The sequence below is a fragment of the Acanthaster planci genome, linkage group LG01, assembly GCF_054643075.1.
Source record: "Acanthaster planci isolate LZ-2023a linkage group LG01, COTS_SCS, whole genome shotgun sequence".
NCBI classification, from domain to species: domain Eukaryota; kingdom Metazoa; phylum Echinodermata; class Asteroidea; order Valvatida; family Acanthasteridae; genus Acanthaster; species Acanthaster planci.
This window is the reverse complement of record NC_141777.1, coordinates 1,437,716-1,449,955: the sequence shown is the minus strand read 5'-3', so window position 1 is coordinate 1,449,955 and position 12,240 is coordinate 1,437,716. Positions and strand designations below refer to the sequence as shown.

The 12,240-nt window shown below is 42.8% G+C and overlaps 1 protein-coding gene across 1 annotated transcript in view; it reads right to left on the bottom strand.

The window, feature by feature from the left end:
* Positions 1 to 11,991, bottom strand: part of LOC110977650 (cap-specific mRNA (nucleoside-2'-O-)-methyltransferase 1-like) — a 29,717-nt gene extending 17,726 nt beyond the window's left edge. Inside the window, exons 1-9 of the mRNA XM_022231944.2 lie at positions 11,722 to 11,991; positions 7,641 to 8,044; positions 6,694 to 6,852; positions 5,553 to 5,645; positions 4,586 to 4,657; positions 3,254 to 3,424; positions 2,474 to 2,666; positions 1,282 to 1,400; positions 293 to 389 (exon numbers count right to left, since the gene is read on the bottom strand). Of these exons, the coding sequence (XP_022087636.2) occupies positions 293 to 389; positions 1,282 to 1,400; positions 2,474 to 2,666; positions 3,254 to 3,424; positions 4,586 to 4,657; positions 5,553 to 5,645; positions 6,694 to 6,852; positions 7,641 to 8,044; positions 11,722 to 11,836 (1,423 nt within the window). The 5' untranslated portion in view covers positions 11,837 to 11,991. The remainder of the gene's footprint in view (positions 1 to 292; positions 390 to 1,281; positions 1,401 to 2,473; positions 2,667 to 3,253; positions 3,425 to 4,585; positions 4,658 to 5,552; positions 5,646 to 6,693; positions 6,853 to 7,640; positions 8,045 to 11,721) is intronic.
* Between the last annotated feature and the right edge of the window lie 249 nt (positions 11,992 to 12,240).

Below are 12,240 nucleotides of genomic sequence, written 5' to 3'. Positions count from 1 at the left end.
CACACCTGAGGGGTAAAAAGTCAGGCGAAGCCAAAGACGGAGACAAAGCCGTGTACTGGAAAACCCCCCCTCCCCCAGGCTGACACTTGAATGCTACCATCACCGTGCACCTAGCACCTAGACCCCTTGAGTTTTGTGCACGTCCAGATAAAGATCAGTTGTGCGTACTATGGACACCACACAAGCTAACAAGTGAGCATGGGAAATTCAAAGCATCCTCTCTCATTCATGCATGAAGCCAATAGCCTATTGATCTGTAGGCTTCAGCCGTCCAAGGTAAGCTAGGACTTACCTGGTCTGAGGACAGAGAGAGCCACTAGGAACTGACACAGAAGCAACTGCTTGCTGAGCACCTCCTGGATGTTCTCTTGACCGGCTACTGAAAATCCCTGAATTATCAAATGCAACCACAAAAATCAGATAAGAAATCTCACAAAATATGGGAGAATATACAGCACTTCACTACGCAGTACGACATAAAAGTTAAGAATTGACAAAAATATTGGCTGGAGGTTATGTACAGGTGGAGCAAACCAGGATTTTGATATCCACAGAATCTAGTAAAGAGATTAGACATTTGGATCAAACCCCAAAAGGTGCAAAGGCTACTATCACTCTGACTTCTTTGCTCAGGTTTAACGAAATACTGCAGAGGAAAGTGGCTTGGTTGATCCTAGTATCTTACTAGGCTGACTGAAGCAAGTGACGGGGTAAGATTCAAGCATGACCTCTTGCACACTTTACTTTTAGTGTCTCAAAAGGCGGGAATGCTCACATTATGTTGGAACATTCCCGCTGAATGTTAGTGGTCCATCGGAAGTCCCAGGAGAAGAGAATCATGAGATGCTCCCTGGCATTTACACGCACAACACTTGACAGGGCTTCCTGCTTGCCAGTGCTGCATGCATTCGGGCCTTAGGTGTGAACTCTGGATAAATGGCACGCACACATTTGGGGCTTGTGACCACCGGCTCTTGAACAAAGAAACTGAGTGAATGGAAGGCTCCCTATCAAGTGTTAGATAGCTCAACTGGTAGACTGCTGGCATTGTGTTATACAGGCTGCTAGTTCAAATCCTAGTCCTTCTCTGCTAAACCTGATACAGATAGTAGTTACCAGGTAAGTTCATCCAAGACGCCAGTCCCAATGACAGAGGGATGAGATGGAGGTCAGTATTAGGAATAGTCATTATCAAAACCCTGGTGATTCTTATAACGTGTACATCCCCTGATAAAAAAAGCTGAAATAAGCAGAAATGTCAAGAAAGGACGAGCGGCTTACCCCATCTCCCATGACAAAGTGTACGCCTTTGTTGTCGGTGTTCTCATAGACAAACTTCCTGAATTCAACCTGGTTATCACTGCGCATGATGTCACCGTCCCCAGCAGCACCATTCACACCTGTGAAACACACAGGGGCAAACACAGTAATAAAAGGTACCCAAGAAAAAGGCTGAAAGGTCAACTCTAAAAAGTAGAATCATTGCTTGCAAAATCATTTTTTTTTACCCTATCCTTGGCGAGTATTGGAAGTGTAGGTGGCCAAGTGGTCAAGGTTGCGACGTCTAACCAGAGGGTCTGGAGTTCACATCCAGCTGCTAGTCATATACTGAGAGTGTAGACACATTCTCAGTGTGACTTCTAACCAGAGGGTCAGGGTTCACATCCAGCAGCTAGTCATATACTGAGAATGTAGACATATTCTCAGTGTGACTTCTAACCAGAGGGTCAGGGTTCACATCCAGCTGCTAGTCACATACTGAGAATGTAGACATTCTCAGTGTGACTTCTAACCAGAGGGTCTGGAGTTCACATCCAGCTGCTAGTCACATACTGAGAATGTAGACATACCGGTATTTTCAGTGGTTTCATGTCAAGGAAAGTGGAGATAAACAGGAGGCTGATGAACCAAATGGCTCGAGACAGCTGCTTGTTTGCTCAGTGAGTACAACAGAATTTGGCCATTCTCTCTTAGATTCTTGGTTTGCGTCTTTGCCCACATGCAAGGAAAGTGCGGTTGCATATTTCCAGGATGGTGTCAAGGTGTCAGCTACTAGGAATGGATCACTGCTGCTACCTGAATATCATTCTTTGGTGGAGAGGCATGCTCATATTTGACGGAAGAGTGAATGTTAAGTAAATTGGACATATCAAAACACCGACAGTGAAACACGTGACAAAATGTATTGAACATTGTGGCTGCTGTCAAAAAATCTGCAGTGCACTGACATTTTCCCAAGGTGTAAAACATCAGTTATTGCTTCAGGAGGCTGGCTAGTTCCAATACGTTTGAGGAATGCCAGAATACTGATCTTAAGAAATTTCTTTGTTGACAAGAAGAGGGAAGGTAAACACGCTAACTTCGTATGACAATGAAATATTTGTCTCTTGGTCTGCTCACTTGCAGCAAAGTGATCCGGGGAACTAAGAAGTAGTGACATGTGAGACTTGAAAGCTCGATTGTCTTCTCTCACCGTAATGTGGCTCAAAGTACTCCGGCGATGCGGCAAAGAACTCCTCCAGCTTGAAGTCGTTGGGCCCCTTGATGGTGAAGCCGAAGCCCTTCGTCCGGTGCTTCCGCCGCCAGAGGGCGTACTCGCTGAAACCGCCGGGGCCCGCACAGATGTCGCAAAAATACAGCAGGTCGTTGTGACCCACCAGTGGCCTCTACCAGAGACAAACAAACAAACAGAGACTGAGCTTTAGTTATGCTAAATGAGATCCAAAATGAGATCTTAAGCAATCCTCTGGCCCTGTCTTGACCACTGTTGGCCCTTCAACACTCTGACACTTCAAAGAACTTGCCACCTCGCATTGTTTATGACATGGACGAGATACGTGTGAATATTTGCTACATTACAGCAAGGCAAAAGTTACATTCTATAATGGCAATGAAGGACAAAGTAATGAACTGTGACACAATAATACACGTCACTGACACTCTATGCATTTCATAGAATCATAGTGACCTGCTTAAGAAGAAGTCATATGTTTGATCGATGTTAAAACTGTTTTCCCCTCCATTCTGTAATTAAAAGGCAGAGACCTTTCCAATTTGATTTGTAAGGGTATAGATAACACTGCCTTTTGACATTAGGCAGTTCAGTACAAGGAACCTTAACCTGTTTTGCTTGCAATGAAGGAAAAAGTGCTACTCTTTAAAATGAGTCTGTAGTTCACATGTACGTAGTTCCTAGGTGATGACTGGGATGCTCCAAAGATTGGATAAGCAGAGAAAGGTCAGGCATACACACCTCGTGCCCGTCTCTGGGCGATGTGAACATGAAGTTGAAGACGTAGTCCATATTAGCCATCTTCATGGCAGCCCTGTTGAGGAAAATGCCTCCCCGGATTGTCTCAAAGGGGTTAGATCGGGTTCTGGCATGCCTCATCTCCTCAGGGTCATCCAGCTTGTCAAACGCTGACTGGGTATACCAAGAACAACGGTTTGCATTATCCTTCATTTATCATTACAGGTATCTCAACATCTTTCCTGATGAAGGCAGAGCATTAACCGTCACAAAAGATCGATTAGACGTGTAACGCAACTGGGATTCACAAAAAAGGGGGAGAACTGCTAGACTTTGCATGTTTTTCAACATGTCATGGCTCAAGTAGTAAGTAAAAAAAGAAGCGGTTAGCTGATCCAGGAAAAATTTGCTAACCTGATCAATGAGATAAGTTATATATCACCAAAAATCAACATTATCAAGGGGGAAAAGGAGTTAAAAAGACTGAACAAAGGACTTTTCACTTGACAAAAGATTGATAAGAAAAATATTCTGAGGCTCTCCTTTGAAATTCGGTGTCTCAGAATGTGTCTATTCATTTCTTGTGTACCAATTATACATCAACGTGCTCGGGAAAAAGTGCAGCATCGTAACAGCATTGTTTTCAGTCATGCTGGTGTATTCTTTCTGGTACAGAGAACAGCACACAGGGAAAAGAGCCCAATTTTTCAGTGTGCACACTCTCTGGCTTGCTGCACACTACACCTGATACAATGTGCATAGTCACACCACCACCATGACCTAACTTGGATCAAGATATCTTGCACAGTGTTCAGTGGCAGACCACTGCTGCAAGGTGTCAATATCTACAGCAGGGATGTATACGCACACTGGCACTGCAGCTGTAATGACTACATGCGTGTTGAATGTGTTGCTCTAGAGACAAACCTGTCATAGAAACAGATTTTTGTCTCCACAACTTGGTCCTGAATCTCAAAAAAAAGGAGAAACTTTAAAAAAGCTCCCCCTCGATAAAGAACCTGCCAGGGGCAGGCTCTGACATTTTTGCATCAACTTTAAGACATACAAGAAAAACTAACACATTTGGTGTGGTACGTTATTCACAAAAAACCAGAAAACAAACCTGAAAACAGTCTAGTCTACTGCCAGAAAACTAACATTTTTATTTCAAGTGGCTCCTCCTTATTCTAACACCAGCAACAAAACTTAATTTTGCTTTCAAAATTGTTGATGAATCAGCGTCGAGACTGTTTACTGAACATTCAAGATCAGCTTTAACAACAGTTATTTTCATTCATGGCTAACACTTATACGACCAACAGCAGTGGTTCCTACCTTGGCAGCCAAAAGCTTTCTCAAAATGGCAGGGTCACAGAAATGGGTTTCATCATCGATGTAGTCTTTTCTCTGGAAAAGGGATAACAAATAAAGTGCCTATAGCAGGTGTGCAAGGGCATGTTACCAATTACTGGCAAGCAATGGAAGGGGACACAAAGGAACTCCTCCAGCCCTAACCCTGCCAGATGCAGCATAGTGCAACAGGTGAAGTCTGGTGCACTTGGTTGCACTGAGCAATGAACAGGAGCCAAACTGACCACGTCGAGACAACGGGAGGTAGTCCCATGGAACAATGCCACTGTTGGATCTTGTGGTGACTGGCAACTGCAGACTCCCAGGCTCTTTGACCTTGGGACGAGTTGACCTGTTGGATGTTGTTACACAGGGCAGGCAAGCCACTTTGACAAATGATGCAGACTGATGAGTCTGGCAGGATTTTTAGCGAAAGTACCCTGAAGGGTTAGGGCTGGAATATTCAAAGTCAGGTCACGTTTCAATGGACTGGCTAGTCTTGCCACAAGACTGGTTTCACTGTTTTGGCCAGTGCACCATGCAGGCGACATGAGCTTGCGAGCATAGCCAAATAGCACTACTGGTAGAGGGCGCTATGTTCACAAGAGACGACCTGCCAGAAAACCAGTCTTGTAGAATCTAGCCTGGAAAATTCTGAGCACACCTCATCCGCTCAAATTACTATGAACAACTGCGCATACGCACTGCCGAAAACCGCAGTCTGCATGGTGCACGGTCTTCGGCAGTGCGTAGATGCATCATTGTTCATGAACTTCAGTGCACCGCCAAAACAGTAAAACCAGTCTAATAAGTCAAGACCATGGGCTGGCTAGACTCTACGTCCATGTATATGTACATTTATGTAAGAAAAGCATATATTTTTTTGGACAGCCATGATAGAGTCATAAATCTCTTTCAATATGGAGCACCGATGGCGCTAGGTTTAAAGTACCTTTTCTCTTTTCCAGTCTCTCCATTGTACTAGTTCTGCCTCATCTATAGGGTTGCAAGGCGGCATCCATTTATATGTTTCATGAGCTGAAACCTATGGAAACACAAAAGCAAGACTGCATTGACTAGTTTATGGTATCGAAGGCAGTGTAAAGGATTATTATTATTTATTTGACCATCGCACGAACAGACAAAACAAAATTGAACTCAGAGTATATAAAAAAAACCCAAAACACAAGCAGTTGCAGGGACCAGGGACAAAAATCTGAATACATAACAAGACAAATAACAGTTGTGTGGGTCAGGGACTGCATAAGTAAAATAAACTACTCTTATAGGATTTGCATGTGGTGCAATTTGTCAAAATTGGCCCATTTTGGGGTTTGTGATTTACTTCGCAAAACTTGATTTATTTTTTTAGATCACTGCTTTGAGAAAAATGCTGTTCATTTCTAACGCTAGAAGTGCAGCTTGTGTAACTTGTCTTGCAAAAATGCATGGGCCGATTATGGCCCTCAAAAATCCATGGACCGATTATGGCCCTCAAAATGCATTTTTCCATGGCTTCACATAGTACTAATGGTTGGCAAATTTACCTTCGAGTTTTTGTTTCCTCTTCAACAATGCAATGCTAAGAATTTGTCAAATAAACGTTTTATCAGGCAGTGAAGTGACTGCAGTCACCTCAGTCACTGTGCAACCATGTACATGTGCACGATCGACCACACAGTCATTGTTAGCTCTCCACACGTACATGTATATGTACATACACTGGTCAAAATCCATCCACACACCATCAAAAACAAGGGTACAATAAGCCACTTGCCAGTGAAACAGACATTTTTAAACAGTAATTGACTTTGTCTGACTTTTCCAATCCTCCAACCAATTTTTTGGAGATTTCTATGAGCTGCTTGTTTTCATGTTTCACTACCAGCTTGACATCCTGTTGAAAATGGATGTTGCATGTCGCGGGTACGCGTATGCCAGTGAAAAAGTTTAGGATTGTTGCAGGATTCAACTAAAAAAAAACCAAAACCACGGCCGACTTGTGAACCATTTTATCCAGTTAAACATCTTGCTTCTGGTTCTGGGACGCTGTGCAGCTGTAACCTGAGGAACAAACAATCAGCCATACCCACCTCCTCTGTCTCGTCCCACACTAGGTCATCGCTGGCCTCAAACCCCTCAGTCACATGACCCAACCCTCGTCTCCCTCTCTGTTTGGATGACTCCACGATGTCCACCCGACCTTTTCCTCCTACACCCAGACCTTCACCCTTCCTGTAGCCCATACTGGCCTGAAATTGAAAAAGAAAAGTGCCAACTGAAATGATTTCTAACAAACTGCAGTTGTATATAGAGAAACTGACTAGATGCTTACACATTAATTAAAGCTGTGCTTGGTAGTGACCAGAAAAATTTGATGGTGCTGTCAGAAATTATTTCGATTATAAATATGAAAGTCTCTGGTTTCTGGTCAGCTCGAGCGTCGCCGTAGACCTGCGTGTCGGCAAAATAAAAAAGTTTATTTTGCATAATACTACATGTATGTCCAAAAGCCACCAAACTTGCTTGATTGACTGGAACCCTGCTACTGAGTAATTTTAATGTGATTTATGTGGGATATGGTTGAGAAAAGGAATCCCTCTAGGTCCCCCTACATCTAGTCAGGCACTCTTTTTCAGATGATGTTGTTTTTGTATGATACATGTACATCTGGGAACCAGACAAACGAAATGACAAGTTACGTGTATGTCCTGTGTACAAGCTAGAAATGCTTTTGAACAGTAAATGGGAAGGGGGCCAGTCTATTTCAGCAGGTAACAGCGATATGTACAAATAAGCACATGTGCATGTATCATTTCTGGGGGAAAAAAGTGAGGGCAAAAACACAGGCTGTGGGTTTATTTTTTGAAAAGGAATGAATGCTCGTATTTGAGAGCTTGGGGAAATTGTGATGTAAAGCTACAAACACAAAGTTGCCAAGGGATCATGGTGCTTGGATACCACTTTTTAGCTAGGGCACACTTGGCCACTGTAGGTGATTTTTTAAGGCCATGAATGTCACTGCGAATAAGTCACCCACCATCATCTTCTGTGCTTTATCGCTGTACATGTAGCTGCCATCCTTGGCTGTGTCCTGCTGCCAGGATGGTGGGGAGAAGGAAAGCAATGCCTCCTTCTCAGATGCAGAGTCTTCCGTTGAGGAGTGGCACTCCGACTGGAAAAAACGTCCGCCTGAGTTGCCGTGGCTGGTCCTGGGCCGGGCCTCGGGGGGGGACAGGGACTCCCTGAAGTCACTGAAGTCACTGTAGTAGGTGGGGCTGGCCAGCTGACTGCCCATACCACTTGGGCTGTCCACTCTGGGGGAGGACTGGCCCTGGCCTGGGGCTGGGCGTGGGCTGATGGCCTCATTGCTGGAGGCCCTGCGATTCAGACTGAAAGATGGCGGCCGCTCATCGTCACTGCTTGAGTCCGTGAAATCAAATGCTACAAATATGAATACATTGACAGTTTTGGATTCGGTTAAAACCAAGGACAAAAATACACGTACATGCCAACAAAACATACACGGTAACTTCCCAAGCTGCATAGAACAAAACAATGAAGTACATAAATGTACATGTCGTACACTTACACACTGTACATGTAATGCTATAGACTCAATGCAGTACTGTGCTTGTACATTGTCAGTGGCACCTACAGTGTATGACCTACTTATTAACTTTAACCAGCCGGTTTGTAGCTACATTGTGGGAATTTTTTAGTATGGGCTGTTTTTGAAAAATTCAAAAAAATAAGAACAGCTCATTTTCTCTCTCAATGCTAAAAAATTGCAATAATGTGTATAAATTGTAATAAATTTGTGCTGGCTGGCAAGCTTCATTTTCATCCCCTGTGCCGGCCAGTAATGTTGAGTGGTGGCTAGCACCAGCCGGCCCCGCCCAACGTAGCTACAACCTTGATATTCAGTATGTTGTACTGTAGAATGTTTTGATAATTGATGTCAATTTCTGGGGAAAGAATGGTATAATTACACATGTACATGTATGGACCCCACTTTTTACTCCCTACAGTCACTTATCGATCATCTGAAAGCAATAACATGACCTAAAAAGAAAAATTTAGTGGGGAAAAATTGAGGTATTCATGTAGAAAACACTCCAAACACTTTTTCGGACCAGTCTCATAGAGTTTGTGCATAGGGTGTCATGTGACATCCAATATGGAACTACCATGTTTTTCCATTTCTGGTCATATTTAATGTTCCTGTACACGTTTCTATGAATATCAACATTTTAACTTTGTAGCATCGTGAAAACTTTATTCAAACATTCTTAAGAATAATTTTGCATAAGAATATGCACAACTTAAATGAACATGTATAATGTGCATGCTTGATTATTTTCAATATGACCTTGCCAGTAAGTGCACAGTCCTGAAAAACTTTTTCCATAACTCGGTGTAGAGGCAAAAAAAGAGCCAAGTACATGAACAAAAAAAGCTGAAGTATGGCCCATACATATTGGGGTATACGGATTGAGGCTCAAACAACTTAATCATTTTTCAACTCAATTTGGAACAACTCGACCATTGAGACAACTCAACCGGTGGAACAACTTGACCGTCTGTGCCTCAAATGGACAGACATTAACTTGACTGTTGAAACAAATCATCAGCTGAGACAAGTTGACACGTAATGAATGTGCTTGCCCTTTACAATCACATCATCCACACCTTTTCTCTACACTGAAAAAAAAAGAGCTTTCCTTTTTTTCGGACTACGGGGCAGATACTGTCTCCCATACCAGCCGTGTGGCCGACGCACTGTCCACTAGTTTTGTTCATGCTGTGTCACTGGGTCCCTATGCATGCCATGCTCAATGACTCCAGTTTTAAATTAATGCGACATGTAAATTTGACCGAACATATGATCTGCAATTTGTGATAAATGTCCCAAACTCCATCATGTTCACACCTTGAAGTTGTCTTAATAGACAAGTTGGTAAACGGTCAAGGTGTCCTAGACTGGTCGAGTTGTCTCAAGATTTGAGTTGGTGCACAATCAAGTTGTCAAACATCCAACTGAACTGGGAATGTTTATTGAGGGCCGGCATCATGGGTATGCCCGGTGTTACAATCAGGATTTGAATTCCAGAATTTCTACATGTAGGTCAGGCCAGCTAGTGGGGATTATTAGCTTGACTGTCTGGAGCCTGAACCTTAATCCTCCTGGGCTGACATTGTCATCTTCTCAGGCCACGCCCAGTAAAATGTTTCTTCTATTAGACTCTTTGCATAATGAGTGAACAGGCAATGTGCTAGGACACTTTAAATTGGGTAGACACTCCCATGCCCCGTTCTCAGAGGGGGAGCGGGCTAGCGTAGCGGTTCTTTCCTCGCTTTGCACCAGTGAGGCCCAATTTCGAGTCCTGGCTTGACCCAGGCTTTAAGTGCATTTGGTTTCCAGTCCATACTCGCTCTCGCAGGTTTTCTCCGGGCACTTGGTTTCCTCCTGCCTCTAAAACCGGACCTTTTTCCTAGCTCCGTAATGTGATGCTGATTAATAAATTGTATGAATAAATGTACAGTTATTGACGCGAATAGCCTGAGTTGCTGAAAGCACCATTAAAACAAAACAACAACATCATGCCGGGTATTCTGTTGAACATACATGTACCACCACGGGCAGGCGAGACGCTGACAGCACCAATGAACCAGCTACTACCGGTGCCCAAGTCAAGCTACCTTCATGAATCCGCTGGGCGTGGCCGGTCTCCTCAAGCTGTTAATCATCGTACTGGCATTCCAGGCTATTGCTTCATTGGCCCTGAACTGAGTGTACCTGCACGGTGGGTACCCGCCGTGCTGTGGTGCTGTGTAGCACTGCCTCATCCTCGGGACCAGCGGTTAGTCAAGTTCCCGTCAGACATGTACTACATGTACACCTCGCAGCAGTCCTTGCCCACCGGTCAACAGAGCAACCCGGTTTTATTTGGTTTTCTTATGTTCACAGGGATTTTTTATTTATTATAATTGTATAAATTTGTATTATACAACTGTTAATTTGCCAATTGGTCGTTGGTTTATTATCAAAATTAATACACTTTTAGTTCTAATTCAACTCAGGCTTCTGCTTCTTGATAATTGCTGGTTGTCCTAAATATCTTGTTTACTTGTTGTTTCTTCTTAAAATTACTTTGCTGCCGTGTGTGACTGATTGTTTTTAGTTGATCTTTCCACATGTAACACCGGCAACAATCAAATTAAAGTGTGACATTTTGTTTTGACCTCGTTAGGGAGGCTCATAAATTTTTGAACTACTTTTTTTCTGTTTTCTTTTTGAAGTGATCTTGGAGAGGATGTCATACATGTAGGAAACATTTTGATCTATTACATTACAAGTATTAGTTTGAATTCCTTCAGACTGTGAAATTTAGACAGAGGAGTTAGAGTGTAGTATACAGAGCAAGACAATTTCAATCACAATTTCATATTGAAGAAAATGAGCGGACAGAATTCCATATACGGACTACGCTAATTTTCCCTTAAATATTATAACCATGATAACAGCCATCAGAAAGCGATAACATGTCTGAAAAGGGAAATTTAGCTAAGAAAATCGAAAGAGGTCCATACATGTACAGATGTATGGGCCTGCAGACAACACTAATTTTCCCTCATAGGCTCTATGTTATAATAAAAATACATGTACATGTACATTATGCAATTACTATCACTCACTATAGGCCTAATAAATACCAGCTGTGATACCATGGCCAACAAATTGAAATTTAGGCCCTAGCTAAGAAAATTCAAAAGCATTTACTTAAAGAACACTTAGTTTAGGTTTTCTGGACAACTCTCATAGGTTTGTGCACAGAGCCTCAAGTATTTATTTCAAAATAGGCTAGGGCCTATAGTTAGCGTTATGCAGAGGCCTGGCCTGCTAACTACAAGTTTCAGAAGCCTATGTATATCGTGTATATGGAGCTAGAACTCTTTCCAACATGTCCAAGAAACTTCCGACACATCTACTTGAAAACACTTTTTTCAGACAAGTCTCAGTAGGTCGCGCGAAGATTGTGCGATCGCACATATCGACCACTGACATTGTCAACCGATCGCGCCCAACATCAACATGATCATCCAACTTTCAAGCTTACCGTCACGACGGTCAACATGGTCAACGACTGCAACTGGCGGCTCCAATTCCACCTTGAGTTTCTTCTTAGGAGGAAGTTGTGACGAGCCTCTTTTGTTTGCTTTATACTTGTACATGCTGTTTCTTCCTGAAAATACTTCAAAAGGATATTTAAGGGCTAAATAAGGCTCTGACTGTAGATTTTACTTTAGGTTATGGTATTTTCGGTGTTGAAAAAAGTCCCAAATGGCGGCCATTTTGTAGAAGTGCATGATGGGAAGTGCAGTGAAGGAAGGTTCAGCTTGGCTGTTTTTCAAAACTAGACTTCGTCTGCATGCTGGCTCTGTCTCCAAAATCAATCCCCGAATGGTCTGTTCAAGAGTTCAAATAAAATTTAAATACTGTAGTATTTCGATTTGTTGTATCTTATTTGATGTTTTTGTGGTACTATAGGACTTATTTTCGGGCTAAAAAGTTACAAGTCTGGTGGTAAAGATGATGAAGCCTGCAGTGGTGTACGGTCCGACAATTCTTTCTAGGC